This window comes from Trachinotus anak, unplaced genomic scaffold, assembly GCF_046630095.1.
Source record: "Trachinotus anak isolate AG129_WGS33_773 ecotype Australia unplaced genomic scaffold, CSIRO_AGI_Tana_v1 ptg000014l, whole genome shotgun sequence".
NCBI lineage: Eukaryota > Metazoa > Chordata > Actinopteri > Carangiformes > Carangidae > Trachinotus > Trachinotus anak.
Genome location: NW_027273865.1, coordinates 18,621,274 through 18,643,643, shown reverse-complemented (window position 1 = coordinate 18,643,643; position 22,370 = coordinate 18,621,274). Strand labels below are relative to the sequence as shown.

The 22,370-nt window shown below is 39.5% G+C and overlaps 2 protein-coding genes across 2 annotated transcripts; one reads left to right on the top strand and one right to left on the bottom strand.

Moving 5' to 3' along the window:
* Positions 1-502: 502 nt before the first annotated feature.
* nlrc3l (NLR family, CARD domain containing 3-like) lies at positions 503-9,422 on the top strand. Its single transcript, XM_071495679.1, has 12 exons — positions 503-916; positions 1,841-2,038; positions 3,010-3,099; positions 3,641-3,815; positions 4,073-4,220; positions 4,528-4,620; positions 5,476-5,828; positions 6,757-6,960; positions 7,215-7,390; positions 7,505-7,778; positions 8,175-8,390; positions 8,574-9,422. The coding sequence occupies exons 1-12, from the start codon at positions 891-893 to the stop codon at positions 8,937-8,939; spliced, it is 2,319 nt and encodes a 772-aa protein (XP_071351780.1). The 5' UTR covers positions 503-890; the 3' UTR covers positions 8,940-9,422.
* Positions 9,423-11,604: 2,182 nt separating this feature from the next.
* Positions 11,605-21,902, bottom strand: naalad2 (N-acetylated alpha-linked acidic dipeptidase 2). The gene is made up of 20 exons (XM_071497059.1): positions 21,735-21,902; positions 21,002-21,113; positions 18,986-19,172; positions 17,559-17,660; positions 17,241-17,366; positions 16,800-16,880; positions 16,482-16,587; positions 16,291-16,384; positions 16,037-16,132; positions 15,229-15,314; positions 14,675-14,794; positions 14,484-14,566; positions 14,329-14,392; positions 14,176-14,243; positions 13,944-14,035; positions 13,590-13,680; positions 13,051-13,315; positions 12,848-12,929; positions 12,577-12,669; positions 11,605-12,249 (listed from the first exon to the last, which is right to left on the bottom strand). Exons 1-20 carry the CDS (start codon positions 21,814-21,816, stop codon positions 12,060-12,062), a joined length of 2,220 nt encoding a protein of 739 aa, XP_071353160.1. The 5' UTR covers positions 21,817-21,902; the 3' UTR covers positions 11,605-12,059.
* Positions 21,903-22,370: the final 468 nt, after the last annotated feature.

Genomic DNA, 22,370 nt, shown 5'->3' with positions numbered 1-22,370 from the left:
TTTTCATGAAGGGGGGTGCTAATAAACTGTCAACTAGATTTATATCCATGCAGTGATGTACAATAAACCAACCACAGACTACTGATAGGTGCAAATAGTTAAGATGAAAAGTTCTGTGCATCATTTATAAGTGTGGAGGCTTGCAATGAAGTGAATTGTGGACACTGCACTTTGCTGATTTTGATGGCCTCAAATTTATTAATATATATTTATAGCTATAGAAAAGGACGAGGATAAATTACAGGCTTGAAATTGAGTATTTAGTTAGTGCAATCAATAAAGAGGAATTTTATACTTGAACGAGTCTAAACATGTTTCACTTATACAGTATGGTAGATTATGAATGCATAGTTGTTTAATTATTACGCTAATATTAGCATTTAATTTAAACATGTGGAAGTAAATTAAATTAAGTACTTGGTACTGAATTTGAGACGACTGCTTGTGGGTGTCTACGTACACGCATGTAGAGATTATGCTTTTATTCTGAAGGATGTGGTCCGGAAGTCGTGCGGTTGCTGCCGGCGGAAGACGACCCACTCGAAACCTGCTCCAAACCGAAAGTTCATGCTCAACAGCCGACTAAACGTCGTTAAGGGAAAAATGTACGACCGGTGAACTGACCATGTAGTTTGTAGATTGTTTCTTATATAGATTATTTGCAGGAAACATACATTTCTGACGCGTCGGTGTATTCATATGTACACTATGTTATCTCAGGTATTAATGTTAGCATACCCGTAACGGCGGAGAGCGACGACGTGTATGCTAAAGTAATGTCAGCACAGCGGCTTCATTTTATGGAAGGAAAAGTTACTGCGTCAAGTAAGAATTAGTCGACAAACATTTATTTTACTGCTCAGGTGTGTGAGTCTGTTACGACTGAAGACATGGACCCAGACACTGAAGTGGAAAGGTGTGTGTTGCCAGACAGCTTTTTGTCAACGGATATGAGTTCATCTGCTCTGCCACCTAACTACGTGTTTTATACATTTTTGATATGAAAGCTATTTTTAAGTTACTAACACACTTATTAATTGGTTACTAACCAGTGGTGCAATATAAATAAGCAGCTAGAACAAATTTGAAGTACTTGTACTTTAAGTGAGTATATTATTTTCTTGTAGCTGTCTACTTCTACATTTCAGAGGGAAATATTGTACTTTGTACTCCACAACATTCATTGGACAAGAGTTAATAGTTGGCTACTTTGTAAATTAAGATTTTAATGCACAATATATAAGGAGTTCATAAAATGCTTTATGATAAATTAAAACAACAAAACTACTAATGCAGTTACACCTGAAACAATTATTCGATTAACAATTAACAATTCATGGTTCCAGCTTTACAAATTTGGGGATTTTCTGATTTTACTTTTCCACCTTAACCAACTATGAGAGGAAAATTCTCTTTTTATACTATTGCATAATACTTAAAACTCATTTTCCTGATATATATACTTACATTTTTATGCTTGAGAGCTTTTTCACATCAGGACATCGACCCATGAAAGAGTATTTTTACAGTGTTGTATGTTCTTTTGCTTAAGTCAAGGAATTGAATGCTTCCATTGTAATTAAGAACTTATGCGTGCATATTCATATATTTATACTTATTTATCACATCCACCTACAGAAGGAGTTACTTCATCACTTTTGGCTAAAAATTTCACCTCTTATCAAACTTGTTGGTCAGTCTTTGATTATATACCTAAAGATAACTGTATTCTTGGACATGCATCCCAGTGAAATGTTATTGTTCATTAGTTACCTCTTGGACTAATTTTAAACAGTGTCCTACCTGCTTGCATACGAAAACCTTTTTTTCTTCCCCTCAGCATCTTAAAGCAGGGGAATGATGGGGAGAAGAAGAAGTGGAAGAGGCCACCCTCCAGCTATGGTTCAATGAAAAGCGACAGTGAAGAGATGGAAGAGGAGGAGGACAAGGAGGAGGAGAAAGAGGAGGAAGAGGATAAAAAGGGAAATGTAGAAACATTTGCTGTACTACCTGAATTGCCTGCTAATGAAGCAACAAGGTACTGTGTGTTTGTTTGATATTTGTGCATCGTCCTAATGTGATTGTGTCTTTTGGCCTTCATTACTACAAATAGCATAAACCTCACATTACTTCCAACTGAAATTTTTCAATGTGTTTTCACATCTGTACTCTGGCCAGTTTAACGCTGCCCGAGAGCTGATGTTGGGCTAGTTAAAAAGTGAAAAATGTTAAACAAAATTCCAGGACACAAGTTTGATTTCTTACCATCCAGACTGCCTTTTGTTTCAGTTAATTTTAGTATAGTTGGCATGTCAGTTTGCAGAGACTTAAATAGGGTTCCTTTCATCAGTCTTTCAGAGAAGCTGAACAGAATAGTTTCAAGATTGTCTACTGCTTTTACTGAACCATAAAATTTGATCACCCAGCTTTACACCCAAGATAAAAAAAAAACTAAACACATTTTCCATGATGCTGTAGAGTTGCATAGCTGCAAGGGCTGTGTGTTTGTGCAAGTTGTCTAATAGAAATGTGAAGTCAAGGACATCAGGGTTTATATTGATTTCCCTGTCACAGCAGACAGCTTCACGAACAGCCCCTTTTAAGTGCTGATGATTTTGAAACTTCATCCTGTGGTTTAAGAATAGGATCAACTTGTAAATACTCATATGCTACCTATTTTTTTGGGCATTTTTTGCTTTTATTGACAGGACAGTAGAGAGACAGGAAAGGGGCAGAGAGAGAGGGGGAATGACACTTAGGAAAGAGTCGGGCCGGTCGGGAGTGGAACCGGCACTCAGCTGCTAAAAGCATCTGCTCATGTGGTACACGCCCTAACCACTCCGCCATCGGGCCACCAACTCATATCCTATCTTAGTTCTTTACAGTAAAACCAACGGTTGGAATGGTCTTCTGTGGAACATAAGTTTGAGTCTTTATTGCATCAAACATCTTAGTGTATATTGTTACAAAGGAGTGGAACTTATTAACTAACTCACTAACTTTTGCCAGATTGCTGCTGATGCGCTCTGAGTCTCCAGAGACCCTCTACACTATGACCACACAGCAGCAACCAGCAGGAGCTGAGTTCATTGACACCAGGTGGACACACAAACACTCAAACACTCACACTGTCGTCGATCTGTAAAATGTGTAGTGATGGCAAGCAATAGCTATGTTTTCTTGCACATCAAAATATTTAAACACATTCTTATCTCCTTGTACTTATTGAATAGATTTAAAACTTAGAATTTACACCAAGGTCCACTATTGCACTGAAGGTTTAGTGATGTCCCTCACTTGGAAGTCACTTTGGATTAAAGCGTCTGCCAAATGAATAAATGTAGTGTAATTTGATATACTGTTTTATATAGTTTTAACATGGTTTATTTACATTATTTTGTTCATTCTTTATTTTAATTGACTGATTGTACTTTTACTTAGTACTCTTTTAATCTTTATTTGACAAACGTTTAAAGTATTCAAAATATGGTTTATTCGTGTATACATGTGCTAAAAAACATATGTATTTGTGATTTCTGTTTAACATTAGATAAACTGCGATAAAATGTAGTAGTGATCATTGGACAGTGTTTGCCGTGCAGTTTCTGACCGTAGCCTTGGGTTTCCCATTGTCTCTCAGGTCTTCTGATCCAGGGGATTATGAAGAAGACAATGTGGAGGATATGGATGAAGCTTTGATAACTAATTCTCCAGAGCCACCTGAGCCTGTTGAACCAGAAGATGCAATGCAGACTGATGAGAACAGCCAGCCAGGCAGACTACACCCAGAGCAAGACTTGCCCCATATATTTAAGGTTGGTGCAACACAGTCTGTACTGCCATCTTTTTTTTTTCTTCACAGAAGTTGTTGTTTTGGTTAAGGGGCAAACTTTTACCAATGTTTACCAATTTACCAAAATGTAAAACTAACGGAGAGGTTTGTTAATAAGTAATTAAAAATGTATTATTTAATTTCGTTAATATCTGGCCCGCAGGGTATATAAGGCAACATGTTTTAACTTGTATTGATTTTGTGTTACTTGTGTTTTCATAATTTATTCTCTCTCTGTAGAGTATCCAGAGTAGTCTGACCGGCCTCACTATGGAAGAGCTGTTCAAATTTAAGATGTGGTTTTTACAATGGGAAAAAAGCCTAACCAAGCAACAAGTAATGGAAGGAGACATTCTTGACTTTGTGGACAGGATCCTGGAGATCCTTGGTAAGAACACAGCAAGAGTACACACAGTATAAACGGTGCAAATAGAGCTGAAAATCTGAAGAAGCGGATTTTGACTGTTGGGATGGTGCATGTGAAATGAACATTTTTTAAACATTACTGTTAAGAAAATATACAATATAGCTGGAAGATAGTTGTACATTTGTAATCAGTTTAATTTTGCTGTTATTGTTTCATAAACCATAAACTGTTTTGTTAATAGAAACAAGGATTGAGCCTTGTAGAGTGATTGATACACTTTCACTGATTGCTTACTATTTTTGGTTTTTATTGAAACTGTGTTGTGCAGGCCAGGATAATTCCCTGATGCACACAATAAGTATTCTAGAAAGCATTGGGAAGAAAGCAGAGGCAGATGAACTACGGAATCAGTGCAAAAGAGGTAAGTGAACATTTCACTGGTTCAATTGCAAAACACGGGTTTATGCTGGTCAAACTAGTTTCTTCTGAGATTTTTGGCTGTGTTATTTTTACAAAAGATATCCCTTGGTTCACAGCTTGTTTGTAACCTTTTTATTGATGTTTCGTGTTTCAAGAAAGGTCATAGTACAGCAGTTTCTGTACTATGGCCTTCAAAACATAACTGATATTATCCTCATGTATTATTTTCTCAAAAAGTTATTTGACCAAGCAAAGACTGCGCTCTATAAATTTGTGGATGGTCCATCTAAAGTATTCAAAATAGAGGATACTTTTATTCTACAGGAAGGTGTGACTAATGCAATCTGGATACCTGTTTGAAGGGAACACTTTAAGATGTCAATCATGAGATTTAAAAACTTTTTTAACATACACTTCCAGAGAACGGGTGGAGGGTTTTTACCTGTACAGCCTTTCAGCAGGTTCAGGTTCACTTAATGCTCTAAAAACACTTAAGAACCTGTCATCATGGGAAAGGCATGATCGATGGATGTTGGACTGCTGGTGTATATGTTACTCAGATACCGGTGATATTCTCATGTTAACAGGAATGATATTACAAACTCCCCGCTTTAGTCAGCACGCACATATTGAGTTCAGGATTGATTGTGGCATATCGCTCCCGGTGAGAATGTGTGCAGCAACATGACACTGCTGTATACAGGCAGATGAAGTGGTTGTAGTAGAAAAAAAACTTGTAATATGGGACCTAGATGCAAAACCCCATGTAGATAAGTGTCCTCCTTGAGCAAGATGTTGAAATTATCCTTTTTTTGACAGATTTCTGACTTTCCTTTTTATCTTTCTTCACCACCAGCACTGATCCGTGCTCATCTGAAGCAGTATTTGATCAGAAAACACAAAGTCATCCGTGAGGGGGTTGTTAGAGCTGGAAAGCAGAATCTTCTAGACACTGTCTACGTTGAGCCCCAGATTTCCACCTGTGGTTGTGGAGGAGTTGACCCCTCCCATGAGTTCCGATCAAACCCTCTGTCAACACTCCAGGTCCCCAGTGCTGACACCTTTATTGGTGTGAATGATTTGTTCAGACTACAGAAGAATGATGGCCAGCCAGTGAGGACAGTGCTGACCACTGGGATTCCAGGAATTGGCATGACTGTCTCTGTGGGGAAATTCTCCTTGGACTGGGCAGAACTGCGCGCCAATAAGGTGAGATTTGAACCAAAAAAGCTCTTATTAGCCCACTGTATGCTGTTTGCTCGGCTCCAAACGGAGGACAGACAAAGTTAGCGTCCAGCTGATGAACACAATGTAAACTGTCAGATACTTTGTATTTCCTGGACGAGCCCCCAGTTTGTCACAACCCGGCTTCAGGCAGGACAAAGAGGGAAGACCACACACGAGTGATAACTAAAAATAAGATTATTTCCCATAACTTAGGAGGAAGTTAAGGAAATTAATCTAAAGACAAACAAAACACAACAAACCCAAACAGGGTGGAAGCCAGGGGAGAGGGAGAGACTTGCTGACTCTCACCGGCTTATGTAGCGCAGCCAGACCAAGTGAGCTGAAACTCTCTGATGACAAGACTCCACCCACCAGACTCCTGCTTAGAGAGGGTCGTCACGCTCAATAAAGCTATTGTGCAATGTCACTGTAAATGTTCTGTTCACCTTGTTGTGGACCTCTGCATGCAAGTGGTCAAAAACTGATTCATGTGGCTTTAATGTAGAATTTTATAACTGTTTATCTGGAGCAAAGGAAGTAACAGTTGGTGTGTTAAGTCCTTTCAGTTGGAATCTTTTTCTTATTAGTGATCGCCAAAAAAACCTCTCATTGATATGCTTGATATATTGATATGTTAATAACATGCTTAATGCATTAGATAACACCAGGCCACAAAAAATGTTTTGTCAACATTACTTTTGTGACAATACTTACTATGATTAATTTTGATTCCCAAAACTTAATGTGCAATGATAGAAACATTTACAGGTGATAGTTGATGTAACATGTGCAGCACACCCTGGATGAAATGTGGGAGTGGTTCTCTCACATATGTAATGCACACAACTGAAGTTTTCGTTGTTTTAATTTTCTATGTCTGATACAATTTTTTTGTGCATTTTTTGTTCAGGATCTGCAGTTTGTCTTCAAACTTTCCTTCCGCACTTTCTGGTTTCTGCGAAACAAAAAGCCTCCTTCTCAGAAGTTGTCCGTCATGGAAGCAATAGGTTATCATCATCCTGAATGCAAAGACATGAAATACCTGGACGAAGAGGACTGTAAATTCCTCATCATAATGGACTCCTTTGATTGTTACCAAGCTCCTCTGGACTGGGTATCCATCAGTGCACACATACCCTTGTGACCTAAAAATATATAGAACCTAAAGCACAAATCTTAGAGCCAATGGCAATTAAAGATTTTGGGTGAAAAATACATTTTTCTGTTGTTTTAATACTATTTATTATAAAGGGATAATTATTTTTGTACAATGATCCAAGCATATTTTTTAAGCTACTTACTACTTTGGAAGTGACCATATGATGAGTAGAAACATATATCTGTCTATTTTTTGGTTTCTCTCTCCAGAATGCTCCAGAAATACATGACAATTACACCCAAGCACATCCTGATATCCTGATTGTAAATATCATCCGAGGTACTGTGCTCCGTGGTGCCCGCATCTGGATCCTGGGGAGACGGGCTGCTGTCTCACAAATCCCATCTCAATTCATAGATGTCGTCACAGAAATACAAGGCTTTAGGTGTGTGCACGTGTATTTACAATAATGTTGCTGACATGGGTTCAACAGAATTTGGTGAGATGTACATCAGTCCATTTCAGTCCAGTTTGATCTCTTTTTGTCCTCTTTCTCCAGTGATGAGATGAAAGATGACTATCTGACCAGACGCTTTAGAGATGCAAGGCTAGCAGCGGATATTGTGGCACATTATAAGCGCTTGCCAACACTCAGCATTCTTGCTCGCCAGCCCTTTGTCTGCTGGATGGTGGCCACAGTGTTCGAGCGCTGCTACCGTTATTACGGCTATGGGGTACATCCCCCGAGGCTGACTCCATTCTACATCAACATTTTGATTGTCCAGACCAATCGGAGGCTGCAGTTCTACTATGGAAAATGTGAAAATAACCTGGTAATGTCCATCAGTCTGGGGGTTACAATATCATGAACACCTGTTCCATTTGATGCAGTCTGATACAACTGATCTGAAAATAATATCTTTATAAAGGTTATAATTTTCAGTATTTGGTGAGACTGGATTATGTTATAGAGTTTGTGTTTTTTGCCCCCTTTCTCATTGCAATTATTATACATTTGAATGCAACATTTTTTTTTAATCAACTTCTGTCTGACAGTGTCAGCTAAAATGGGAGTGGAACTTTATTGTCTTACTTTAAAGCATAGCTTCATCTGAAAGGGGCATTTGACAAGACAAACTGATGAATAGCTGCTCTTCAGTGTCAGAATTTGTCATTTCAAAGTCATCTGTCCACAGAATTAGTCATTTTGATGTTCTGTTTCCACTCAGAAATGGTCCAACGATGACAAGCTCCTGCTGACGAAGATGGGAAAGATGGCCTTAAAGATGCTGGAGAAAAAAACCAGTGTGTTCTTCGAAGAGGACGTGAAGGAGTGCGGCCTGAGCTTGGCGGAGGTGACAGTGTTTTCCGGCCAGTGCACTGAGCTCCCAGCTGCAGCCTCAAATGGGAGGAGGACATTCTGCTTTATACATGTCACCTTTCAGGTAAAATTCTTTTCATCTAACAGTGCTTACACCTCAATATTCTATAAAGCTTTTTTTCCCCATGGCTGTTTACCGTAATTATAATAAGCTGAATACCATTTACAGTGCATTTAGTTGAGAAGCCACCTACCAGTATATCCCACAGTAATAATTTAAAAGAACTTTACTTCTTCTTTCTTCAAGGAGTTCATGGCCGCTTTATACGTCTTCTTGGTGTTTCGCACGGAGTCTAAAAATGTTCTGGACTCAGGGATGTTGCATAAGTATCAGACCACATCAGCAGCAAGCCTGGTCAAGTGTGCTTTGGACCGAACCCTGAACTCCCTGCTGGGTGAATATGACATGTTCCTGCGCTTTCTGTGTGGCATGCTCTCCCCAGAGTGCCATACCCATCAGCTAAGTGGGTACTTCTACCCCCACAACACTCCAAAGGTGAGTGGACTGGATGAGGTGCAACAGCTGCTGGCACAGAAAATACAGACTGCTGAAGCAAACAGGGTGGAAAACTTAAAGGAGTGCCTTAGAGAGATGACCCAGGAAGATGAGTGAGTTGGGGTAAGATTGCGTCATTGAAAACCAAAGTTACTTCATATGGATGGATGGATTAAAGAGAAGCAGCGCCTGCTCCGTTATAGTCCTCTTCAAGTTTCATTTATCATAAAAATCTTATGCGATCAAAATGTGATGAGCTGAAAAAACGCCGAAAACAGTCAACAGGACTCAAAATAACTTGTTCAAGTCTGTCTCATTTTGGCTTTGATAACGTTTAGTTTCATACATTAGATCATGTTTGTTTTTATTATGACATCACAGAGTCTGTGTCAGTAATGTTACTACTGCTCCAGACAAATAAAATGTTGGGCTATGCATTCCAGTACAGTGGAGTTTATTTATGTTTGTCATGTCTTACAATCAATACTAATGACAATTGATTTTAAGTCTTCTGTTGTTTTTATTTCAATGTGCTGCCTTTAGATTTGTGAAATGTGAGCTAAACAGCAAGAATCACAAGATTTGATAAAGTAATCAGACTTTGTTGATTGCTAGAAAAAGACCTCATGTTATATAGTGGTGTGAAACAAATGTGTCTTTGCAGGTGAAACCATATAAGGCATTGCTAGTGCCAACACAACACTCATTTTGTTTGCTTGAGGAAACAAGCTGCAAGGCTGTCAGGAGCGCTCACATCTTTATTATTATTGTCAATAAGTGGCCTTTACAGGCAGATGTGTTTTTATTTGTATTCAAAGTTTACAAATGGCATCTGAATAAAGAGTGATGGGTATTTTTTAATTGGTGTGGGTTTATTTTTATGTTGTTTAATATGTTTATGTAGCCTTGAGTTCGTGTTTTAGGTTTTCATGCAACCACCTGACACAGAGAGAGGTAAGAAAACAAACAAACAGGTGAATTCCAGCAATTAACTTGTGTTTTCTGTGTGAAAAAGATTACACTGAACAGTCTTCTTTGAAAAAAAGGTATATTTGAGGCGTTGTGTGTGTCCCTGAGAGTATTACTTTATTGTGACAAAAAAATATATCAGAACAATTTCAGGTAAATACTGTTCATTGATGTGGAAATTAATAATATGTCCAATAAGTTTTTCTGTGCACTTAATGTCACCTACTAATGGACTTATTGACATTTCTCCCTGTATTTCTTATTCATTTTACATTGCAATCTTTCACTCTTTTAAATAAGTGTTTGTAATTTGTTGCATTAATTTCCTTGGTACGTCTAACTTTTTTTTTTTTTTAGAGCTGTGTGTGATCCTCAACCCTGGATTTTTATAAGGGGGTTTAGGTTGTCGATATACTTTTGTTATTAAACATGTCCGAACCACAATAAGAGGAATAGGTAAAATAATACAAGTTGTTATTTTGATTGACTGAAAAATTATAGCTCATCAGCCCAGGTTTGACTCTGAAGGAAAACAAATCTCAGTGGTGGTCAAACAACAAAGTGAATGCAAAAATCAGTAGTGTTTACATGAAATTAAAAATGTTATTAATGAATGACAACATAATAATTTTAAATACAACATGAAAAATGTCATTAACCTTAGCTGCTAAATAAGTAAAATATAATCTTTTCAGTAACATTAGCACATAATTTTGGCCACAAGTCTAATGCATTGACTTTGGCGCCCTCCTGTGGTACTATCAGAAAAGATGAGGGTGACCTATGAGCTTTATGATCTTGAAGTTCTCAGATACCAAATATGAAGAAAACAAACAAACAAACTAAAGGTGTAGTAGCACAAGTGAGCAAACATCTTCCTAAAGAAACCTTAACCTTAAGTGTGTTTTAATAGTAGAGATGTGTGTTCGACAAGGAGTCATTTTTTTTTTCTTCTTCCTGTCAGGCTGTGGAGGTGAAGAGCAGCGTGGTGAACCTGATGGCTGCAAAGATGAAGGTATCTCTGAAGAAGGCTGAGCCAATCATGTGGGCCCGTCTGGACCTTCCCTCCCTCCCACAGGATCAAGAACAGGGGGAAAGCGAACAGACGTAGCTGCCTCAAACCTCACTAACTACCTGTGTTCATTTTCAGTCCACCTTTTCTGATGCGTTCACAGTCAGCCTCTGTCACCCTCCTCCCCCCAGACATCTTGTCCTCTGAACATTTTCTCCTATGGCTTCACCTGTGTCATCTCCAGTTCTTTCAGCTCAAGTGTACAAAAAAGTATCCTAAAAACAACTTGTGGTTATGTTATAGGCAGTGATATTGGCAACATCCTGCATCTCTTAAGTCGGTTACTGTTGTTCAACACTGAAATTTTTGTCTCTGAAGAATATTTACTGTATATTTCAGCTTGCATTCAGTGGGCCATCCAAATTAGCAATTATTTTTTTATTCAGCATGTTCTTAGGGGGTCACAAAAATACAAAAACCTTTATCAGAGATATTTATGACTAATTAAACTTACAGGCACACTAGTGTTGATTGAGAGTAGATTGGCATCTGACTGTCCGAGTGTTCTGTCACTTGATTTACTGCCCAACTGTGACACTGAAATATCGTATCGCACATATTTTTACCTTATTATATTGCCATATAATTTCTCTTATGCCTTATATTGCAATATTCTCTTTTTCTTTCTCTTTATTTAGCTCTGTTGCCTCATCATTTAAAGATTTGGTTAACTGTATGTCCTTCAGCAGAAAAAAAAAAAAAAAATTCAGCGTGCAAAAGTACTGTGTGCCATTAAGGGAATTAGGGAAAGTAATTTATCAAAAATATCAACATGAATAAAAATTTCTGTCATGCATCACATTTTTTACAGACTAACACATGGACAATAGATGGACAAGTTGTTTTTGTAACCACATGTGAAGGATAGGTTGATTTTATTTGGCTCCCTTGTAGCCAGAGACAATTTTTACAAAACAACAACAACAACAACAAAAAACAAAACAACTCAAAAAGCATAAATTATTACTTTACTGTTGGCACATAACAAGTTTTGTAAGTTGTATTCTGGTAATGGTGCTCAGAGATTCACTGTATTGACGAGCTCTGGATGTTCCTGGAAAATGACAGAGATTGTCCATCGCTGTGTGTGTTACAGGTTGTGGATTCCCTCTCCTCACATTTTGGTGTTCTGAAATAATAGTCAATTGATAGTTCAGTCACATGACGGTGACCAAACCAAACTGTTTGTGCGGTCTTCATGCAGGTGGTGTTAGGGTCATAGCGGCAGCGTGAATGGTGAATGCCGCAATGCTGATTTGACGCTTGACTTCCTCCCAGGCCTTCTCTGGGTCAGCTGAGTTCTCAATGTCGAACAATGCATCATAGATCCCGGGAAAAGACTCCCCTGCATATTTATTATGGCTGCTGGGAGCAAAAATCACATGTCTGGAACAGAGAAGAGGGTGTTACGTTAAAGAATGTGCTGGAGGTATAACAGAAACTGTGTCAATCAAGTAATATTCATTCCTTAAGATATAATTCTACATATTTCTAAACAGACAGGGTGAGAAGAATCTGTAAAAAACCAAAACATCCAGCAAGGGTTTAGAAATGCTGCTACAACTGTGTCTAGTTTAGTCTTACTGACTATTGCAAGTCAACAACAGTCCACACCACCAACTAAGTACACGACTAGTTGGTGAGACTCCTGCCTCCTGGTACATGTGCATCCTAATGGGAGAAAATGTGAGTGAGAGAGTGTATGAGACTAACCTGTAGAAGGGTCTACCAGGTAAACCCAGGGGGTCTATAAAGGCTCTCTCCAGATACATGAGCTGATCATTCATGATGCGTACCTGCAGAGGACTGATGCACACACACACACAATCACAATCATACACACACATCATATGCCATTAGATACGTAACTGTACAAAGACTGAACAAATATTTAACTGTGGATACAAATCAAAACAGGTACTTCAGCACATTTAATCTTCTGTTTGGACACTGAAATTGTATGAAATGGTGAACACGCTCTTACTCTGCTCTGTTGAGGGTCTGCAGGCGCTCGTGGAAATCCCTGGCTGCAGCAGTGAAGTTCTCCACTGAAGAAAACAGAAAATCTGGAGAAGGAGAACGAAAATTGAATGCAAAGATGTTAGGTTCAGCAAGTTGGCTCACTTCTTTAAACATTTGAGCGACAATTACCACGGCCTGAGCACACAGTGACTGAAATCAACTCACCAAATGACACCTCATACATGTCCATCTCCTCTGGGTGCTTCTGCGCCAGCCGTGCGATACTCTGTGCGTACTTCCTCAGTGAGTCTGCATACTGGTTGGCATCGAGAGGGAGCAGCTGGGAATCTGCCAAGAGGAAGATGAGCCCGCCTCTCACCTGGGCCACTGCCTGAAGTCTTCTGAAGGAGGGGTCGTAAAACTTCTCCACGATCTCGAAGGTTTCATACACACTGTGATAGACTGGATAGCTGCTGTAACGCTCTGTTTTCTGAATGCACGCACACAGGACAATTAACAGAGTTAACTCCATGGAGACAACAAGCTTTACTACAATAATGCTGGTCTGAACCTAACCCCTTACCCTCACCTTAACTCAACCCTTATGTCTACTGTTTGTATCCAGGTACCTTCAATTCAAAAATGTCTTCCCATTAAACTAAACAGAACAGAGATACACATAAATATGCATATAATCACACTACGAGTTAAAGTGAAACTGCTAGAAACACATGATATTTATGCAGAATAATCTGCACATGTACCTTGTTCTTGGTGTATCTGGCTCTTCCTGCAGCGATTCCTAGACGGATGAAATAGGCCTCAAAATCACTGCCTGAGCCGAGTTTACTGATCCTGCAGCACGACAGAGTGGACATCAGACTGATTCATTCATGTTTCTGATTGATGTCTTGATTTTTTGAACTAAGACATAACAATACATTTTAGCATCTTCCTCCTCTTTTTCTCTTTTTTCTGATTTCCCTGGTCAGTGCTGTCATGGCTGCGGAAATGTCGTTTTGTTTGACCACTCTGTATTTTATTGCTTTTGTTTTGCTGTGAGTTTATGCACAGTGTGTCTCTGACCCGAACAAGCAACTGAGGGTGATGCCTTGTACCTGGGTGCATCACGTTCGTTCGTCCAGTTGTCCCTCTTGTGCCAACTCTCGTACAGAGAAACTCCCTCCTCTCCCTCTTCTGGACTGCCTATCTACATGCAAACATAGAAAGAAAGAGACAAGGCACAATGTGGAAAGAACAACGGGATGACAGGATGAGAGAATGCATAAAAGACGAACATTCCCTCTCATATGCATTTCAGATATATTGCATGTGTATAAATCTGCTCACCTGCTTGGTGATGTCATACACCAAAGTGTGTAGAGATGGAGTGCAGTCTACCCTCAGTGTGTACATGCCTGAAACACACATATCATATCAGAACTAATTCACCCTCTACACTATTTATTGATAATATTGAGCTGCAGACACAGACACACCCACCCTCTATGGCAGAGTCTGCATTGATGTAGGCCACAGCCCTCTCCTGCAGCAGCTTGGCATTGTCCTGTTGAGAAGGATGAAATGTAGTCAATGTGTGTGTGTGTGTGTGTGTGAGAGAGAGAGAGAGAGGGTGAGAGTGCTAGCATATATGGTACCTCTGCCCATTCTGTAGATCCCAGCAATCCAAACTCCTCTGCATCCCAGCTTGCAAATATTATAGTCCTCCTTGGCCTCCAGCCTACACGCACACACACACACACACACACACACGCACACACATGCACACACACTGAGTACTGACTACCGACAACATGATTCACTTATTCTCTCAACTGCAGAGATGTACCTTTACTGAGCAGCCTGCCAGCACTCCTGACAGTTTCATGGACCACTGCAGCCCCAGACATGGGATCGATTCCTCCAAACACCCAGGCATCTCGGTGCCCTCCCAGAATCACATACCTGTCTATACACATATACACACACACACACGCACACACACACACACAAAACAGAGACCACCCGGAGCCAACAACACATGTTCAAAGAGGAGTTAGTGAGACAAAGTATGAGAATTTCTTTCCTAGTGCTACCAAATATAACAGAACCTTTACACCAAAAACGGGCATTTCCTTAAGAGACTGATACACTGCATTTATTGATGGTTCAGATCAAAACTGTAATATTTGAAATTGAGTGAAGCCATTAAATTTTAGGTTTTTTTTAAATATTCCATACAAAAAAGCAAGAACTTAGATGATCCCATTCTGACCTGTGTTAAATAATATATCAGTATTAGCATCCATACTGGTATTATCAGTATTACTTGCATGTGTTTGTTGTGTGTAAAATGTTACAGCAACCCTGAATGAAGGGTTAGGGCATGTTGGCGCAGTGTACCTGGCTCCAGAGCTCCTCTAATCCTGCCCATGACGTTGTAGATCCTGGTTACCTGGTTGTTAGTGTGGATGTTCATACGCACCTTCCTGGGACAGACAGGGTATTAAGGAATGAATGCTAGCTCATACGAAGAGATGGAGGAGAAGCAGCTGACAGAAAATGGCTGATGTGAGCAGTGGGAGACAGTTATAACATTTGCTAAAGATGAAGGCTTTTCTCTTAGTTGTTAATGCACAGCAGCCACAGAGACACGTTATCTCATGCAGTGACAGATGCAGATAGTCAAACAAAAGAGAACAGAGTGCAGGGAATAGAGATCCAATACTCTCTCTCTCTCTCAACTGCAGCATACAAGTCACTCATGATGTGTTTCCAACTTAAAATTCAGTTCTGAAAATGAAAAATGAATGCGTTAGAGAATAACACACAGTTGATTCTATTTGTTGTTATGTGGGGTTGTCGCTCCTGAAAACCCCCAAACCCCTACATTACTGTTGTTGCATATGGGTGCATACTACATGCTTAATTTGCGTAGCGTGTATATGTGCGTGAATGTGTATGTATGTCCCTCACACACAGAAGGTACAAGGGCCTCCATTGTACTGCAGTTGGCTAGTTGCCACTGGGTCATTAAAGCTGAACAAGAGAAGAGGAGCAACAAAAGGGGAGAGATAGTCTGAACACAGCAGTGACAGCAGTGAAGCTGCAGGGGAAAACTGTCAACTGGAGATGGAGGTGGTTTATTCTGAAGAAAGATGGAGGATCACTTTGATGCTGCATAGGAAGAAAGCTTTACAAAAGCACTTACTGGCTCTTGAAGTCATCAGTAAAGCCTGGACCAATCCTGTAGGAGACATTCAGACCTCCTTTCCAGTTGTTGGGTGGAATCTGTCCTCCCATGTGCCTGTTGAGTGGTAAATAATTCACATATTCTGTAAATAATACAAATCAGCTACTTATTTCACTCAAGGACCCCAATAAAAATTTTAGTTCCTTGCCCTGAATTCCAGATTCAAGTTAAGTTAAAATAGGGAAAAGACAAGCAAAAAGAACAATTTGTACTTTAGCAGGTGAACTGCATCATGGAAGCCAATTGGATGCACAGGAATCTTGGGAAGTCCCACTCCATCCTCAAGTCCGAATCTGTAGGTATATTCTGAGAGGGAGGAGACAGGATTGTGTGAGACAAACTTACACATATGTATACACTCATATAGGCCCAAACACATGTACAAACACACAGATATACGCACCTTTCGCGGGGTATCCTGGTGTGAGTGGGTCTCCTGCTCCGTTCAGATTGAGAACATTTCCTCTCTGAGCTCCTCCACCAGGCAGATTCCAGCCATCAGGGTAGGGCTGCACACACACAAACACATGCAAAAATGTTTTATTTCTACTATTTCCAGTCCTTTTTAATTCATCGTGAATTTATAGTTGCTGTGGGTAGACTCTGTGGCGCTGATCCAAAGCTTGTTTAAAGGCCAGCCATAGTGTTAGTATTTTCATACCTCTTCTACATTAACAACAGCAGTTATAGAAACACACACACACTTTCATAATTACTCTACCTGGACTCCTGAAGCCCAGTAATCTGCTGGATCTGAGAACATAATGATCCCCTTTGCTCCGGCTAACATGGCGTTCTTCACCTGGTGGAGAGACGAAGACAGACAGAGAGCAGTGAGCCATGTTGATGGTGTGCAAATTTTTTTGGTTTTTTATTGCTCTTGTTTTGTCTGTGTCATGACAAACTGTCATGACTTTTGTGAATTGCATTATTAAATTAATAAATGTCTGACAATGTGAGAACAATTTGCAATGCCCACAGTGAGGAATTAATAATCAAACACCATTACTTCAGAGCTTTGATCTGAACTGAAAATCCCTAGATGAGCAAAGGTTCACCAACATCTGGTGATGATCGATTTCCTTTTAGCTGCTTTGCTCAGTGACTGACAGAATGATCTAACTGGGATTTCATGAGGAGTTCTGACCAAGACTTTTCCCACCTTATTGCCTCTGAAGATTTTCCCATATCTGACAATGACAATCTTCCCAGTTACATTGATGCCCATCTCCCTCTCCAACTGGAAGAAGTCTTCTGTACGACCGTAGTTCACGTAAACCAAATCTCCCTGGAGACAGAGATAGAAAGAGGAGACATCTTAGAGCTTGTTTTATCAGATGGGTGAGGAAGAGGATGGTTAATGTTTAAAATCCATGTTAACTACTTTTAGTGTTGCAGTGAAAACTATTTAAACATCACTGTCACTGTCATGATAAGTGTGTGTGTGTGTGTGTGTGTGTGTGTGTGTGTGTGTGTGTACCTCAGGTTGTCCCTTGGCAGAGAAAGCACTATATGGAGGCACAATGTTAGAAACATCTTCATAACCCTCTGGGACCGGCTCCGCCAAGGACGTGTTAAACACCTGAGAAAGTAAGATGAAATGAGGTGAGATAAAATAAGATTAAATTTGATGAGATACTCTCTGGTTTGAAGCTTGTACTTGTCTATACATTGTTAATTGAAATATTGCACTTTTTACTCCACTACAATCTATTTGGCAGCTATAGCTACTTCCCACTTTACAAATTAAGATTTTAAACACAAAACAAAGGGCTGATAAAATATGATTCTTTATCTTAGATTAAACTATCCAACACTATATACAGTTAGAGCTGAAACTGTTGATTAATCAGTTTTCATGCAAAAATGCCAAGCATTTCATGGTTCCTGCTGCTTGCTGCTTTCCTTTTTAATTGTAATTCAGTTTTATTTTTATCAGGTTGTCCAGTAATTGGAAAAGTCAAGCATCTGAATTATTTTTCCCCTAAATGAGGGATCAACCTGTACATGCTCAGACAGTTATTCACAATACAATGGTACTACATACCAAAATGAATTCCGTGAATTAATTGCAGATACCAGTTGATCCTGGTCTGCTGGCATGTGTGTGCATGTGGTCTGACCATGTGTGGATCTGCATGCTTTTCACTAAATGGTTATCAGCTGAAATCTGTGACTGAATTAGTTGAAATGTAAACCCTGATTGTGTTTAAGAACCTAACTGCATATTGCAATATGGCTGTGCAGTAACCCTGGATCTGTTGTCACCTGTTTGCCTCTGTGCTGTGTCTTTATCTCCACTTATAGGACACATAAAGACCTTTATCTCACAACAAGGCTATAAAAGGACCTTGGACATGAATGAGCTGTCTTGCTGTTTTGTGGTGAAGACTAACAGTGGGGAGGTGGAGAGGAGGCCTGGAGAAGCATGTGCCTGTTTTTTTAATATATCTGTGTGATCTCCACATGCACTTTGCACCTTTATTATCTCCCCAAACAGACTGAGGAGTAGTCAAGGGTTTGGACTGAATTAGTGTTGATGTTCGTATGCGTGAGAAATTCACCGTTCTTTTGACACTTTAGTCACCAGGGGGTAAGTATAAAGAATGGAGCATTTCATCAGAATACTTGCAGTGGTAAAAAGGATTAAAATAACAAAATCTTTGGCAATCAAGAAACTAGGCATACAGTACTTTAAAGTTTCACAATGTGAATTCAAGACTTAATTGGCTCTTCAGAGGGTATGACTACCATCCTTATGCTATAATAGATGGAAGCAAAAAGGAAAAGACAGATCTACAACAGAAATAAGTTGCAAGATTTTTGCAGGATATGTTTTATATATGTTGAAATGATATGTGCTTTTTATACAAACTCTTATGCCTTCTCTGTGTACATGTACTGTACCTCAATGCCAAGCTGATCAACTATGGAGATGTAATTTGGCTGTGATTTGTTGGGATAGGACAACAGGACGTCGTAGGGCACCATCTCCACTGAGTCCAGGCCAAACTCCTGCCACTCTTTCATGATCTGCTCAGCATATTTCAGGTTCTGCTCTGTACCAGCCAGGTGGGGGAGTCGTGTAAATTTCCTGTAAACAGGATGTCATCACATATTCATGGAGGAAAGAGTCGCCTACAGAATGAAAATGTTGTGGCCGGGGGGCACTTGGTTAGTGCTGGCACAAAATGAGCCAAAGAATGCTGAAGAGGCCACTTGGGAGCTTTGGGGCTCTCTGGACTTGTTCATGTACCAGAGTAGATTCAGTGCTTGTTAGCCTGTTATCCTGTGGATATTACTCCTGATTCCTGTTGCCTGTGTTACACAACTTTTAGTGTCTGTTAGCATTAATAAATGTCTTGCATTTTGATTGAAATGCTTATTTCTGCTTCTGCCATGATACAACACACTATATACAGGAGTTGGTAGAGGTTTGTTTATTTACTGTAAGAATATACACCTAGCATCAACGCAATTATCAAAGTAAGTTCAGTAGGGTAAAATATCTTGATGTAATAAGTTGAGCTTTATGTAGCCTGTTGCTTAATGTTTTAGGAGGAAAAAAGGAAACACATTGACAAATTGTTTAATTTCTGCTCACCTTTGTATAGCCTGAAAGGTGCTCAACACTCAGTACTAGAAATCTTAAAATACTTGATACATGTAGAGCACCCAGTGGGCCTATATAACACTGGAACATGGCTGGTGTTGTGTCAAAGCCTGTTCCTGTGTGATAGTGTTTCCCTCCCATTACAACTGTGTTTCCTGTAGCCCCCTCCCTCCCTTAGTGGTTATGGTTGGGATAAGGTTACATGTTAAGGTTAGGGGAAACACATATCGACAGGGGAACAGACTTCTAGTAAAATGTCCAACAAAAGCTGTGGAAATTTACAACCGCTGCCAGTTAAAACTGCTGCATCCTTTATCAAGATTATTGTTTGTATAACACAGCTTTTTATGCTTCTGTGCCGGCAACAGCCAGGGCCTGAAACTTATTGTTTTCAGGTTTCCTAAATATTGCCCGTCTGTCCGTCCCATTCTCGTGGACAGTAAAGCCTTAAAGGAATGTCTTCAAATTTGGCACAAATGTCCTCTTGGACTCAGGGATAAACTAATTAGATTTTGGTTTTCAAAGGTCAAGGTCAGTGGGACCTCACAAAACACTTTTTAGCCATTACTCAAGACTTCACACAGCAATTACAAATTACAAAGACAAATTTCGCACAAATGGTTAATATTTCAAATGACTCTGGATAAACAGGGATGTAATCTAGAATTAATCTGAGTCGCAGAGGCATACAACCATGAGGCAGTAATTCTAGTTTTAGATTTTAACTTTAAAAAACAAATAACTTAAAAAAAAAAAAAGTTAAAAGAATAATACATGCAAATCTGTTGATGTATGAATTCATGAATTCACTTGAACACAGCATGATTCCTGTCTGAAAAGGTCGTCTTTGTTCTCTGGGTTTCAACAATGTTTGGCTGCACAGTATGGCTCTATGAGTCAGTGAGGTTCAAGAGGCTTAGGTTGATCCTGGTTAGTGTCAATATTTTTATGGACATCACGAGGAGTTGCTGTGTTGGTGGAGTAGTCATCGGAGAAATTAGGCAATCACCACAGATTTTAGAAACTATTGTTATGGTGCTATGAAAGTCTGTATCAAATCTTACGGCAACCACCATTATTATTTATCAAGATATTAGTCTGGACAAAAGTGAAGCTGTAAGAAAGCTATCTCCTGAGACTTTTTTACCTTTATATGGATACAAGGAACTCCCCCATGATATTAAAAGTAGTAGTTTCTTTCTTTCCTGCTGAAACCCTTTTTGACACAAGACTACAGTATAACACAATTTGCTTTGGATTACTTGTAATACTAGACAGGGCAGGTTTAGTGTGTGGGTACTGATTTTTACCTGAGATGCTCTCTGATCTGGTCTGACTGCATTTCATCCAGAAACTCCCTCAGATATTTGCTGGAAGCACTGTCATTTGCAGTGTTTGAATGTGAGGGCTTTGCAAACCAGCCTACAACACACACCGTTCAAACCACAAGTCAGTTCAACAACAGAGTAGGTTCATTTAAGACTATAGTCATCACTATGTGACATCATGATGTGATAAAAATGCCTTTTTCTACGAATCAATTACATGTATACAATGCAGAGGGAACATGCAGAATATAAATTGGGCCATTCACTGCCCATTTGTGTGCAGGAGTTCTCAACTATGTTAAAAATGATACAGTAAAAGGAGCCGTGGTTATGGATGGCAAGTGTTAACCTGCTGTGAACACAAAGATGTGAAATATGTCAGAGTGGTGACAAACTAAAGATAACACATGAAACAACAACACACCTCGAAGATTCATCTTAGACAGCACTGAATGGACTTGATATTTTGAGATTAATCTTAAGAAATGAACTCAAAAAACAATAATTTTATGTCTCTGTGTTGTCTGTCTATTTATGTTATTTCAGCAACTTCCATTTATACACTTGTCATGGTCAGTTTTACCATTATTTTCCTTGTCAGTAGTGTAAAATAATGAATTTGTCATTAAAAACAAACATGCAATGGATATCGCTTGTGGATTGTTGACTCACACTTCTGTCCAGTTTACATTCCTGTTGTGTTCTCATAACTTACCTATGACGAAGCCCAGGAAGAACAACGCTGCCACAACCACAATCCACCAGATCCACCAAATTAACCTGCTCTCTTTTCTCATTGTAAAGCAGCACGTCCCAGAGTCTTCCACACGCTGACACGACTGATTCTGCTGCGCACGCTCGCAGAGTTAGAGATAGAGAGCAATTTGTTTAAGTAGTGCACAGCGGGGGCAGAGCGAGATAGAGCGAGTCAGGGAGAGAGGGAGGAGGGTAGGTGACGGTCAGTATTTGGCAAAGAGGCAGTGAGTGAAAAGTTGCAGAGAAATACAAAGAGGAAGCTAGTCATTACTGCTATAAATGGCCAGTAGACTAATGACTATGTTGTGCACCTTGGCCAGTGCTGACTCAGTATTACTAAACCTGGGTCTACATGGCCAAGAATCCACTCTGACAGTGTTTCCCAAGAGAATCCCAAATGATCCTGCAGGCAAAATGCTTTGTTAGAGGAAACAGGGAGTAAAAAAGTAAAAACTACTATAAAGTAGAAATAATAACTAAATAAATATGCAGTAAGTGAAGAGAAAAATGTACAAATGCAAATGCGCAAAGAGTAAAGACTAATGTGCAATGTAAAATCATACTATGTACAAAAGGGAGATGTTCAGAAAAGGGA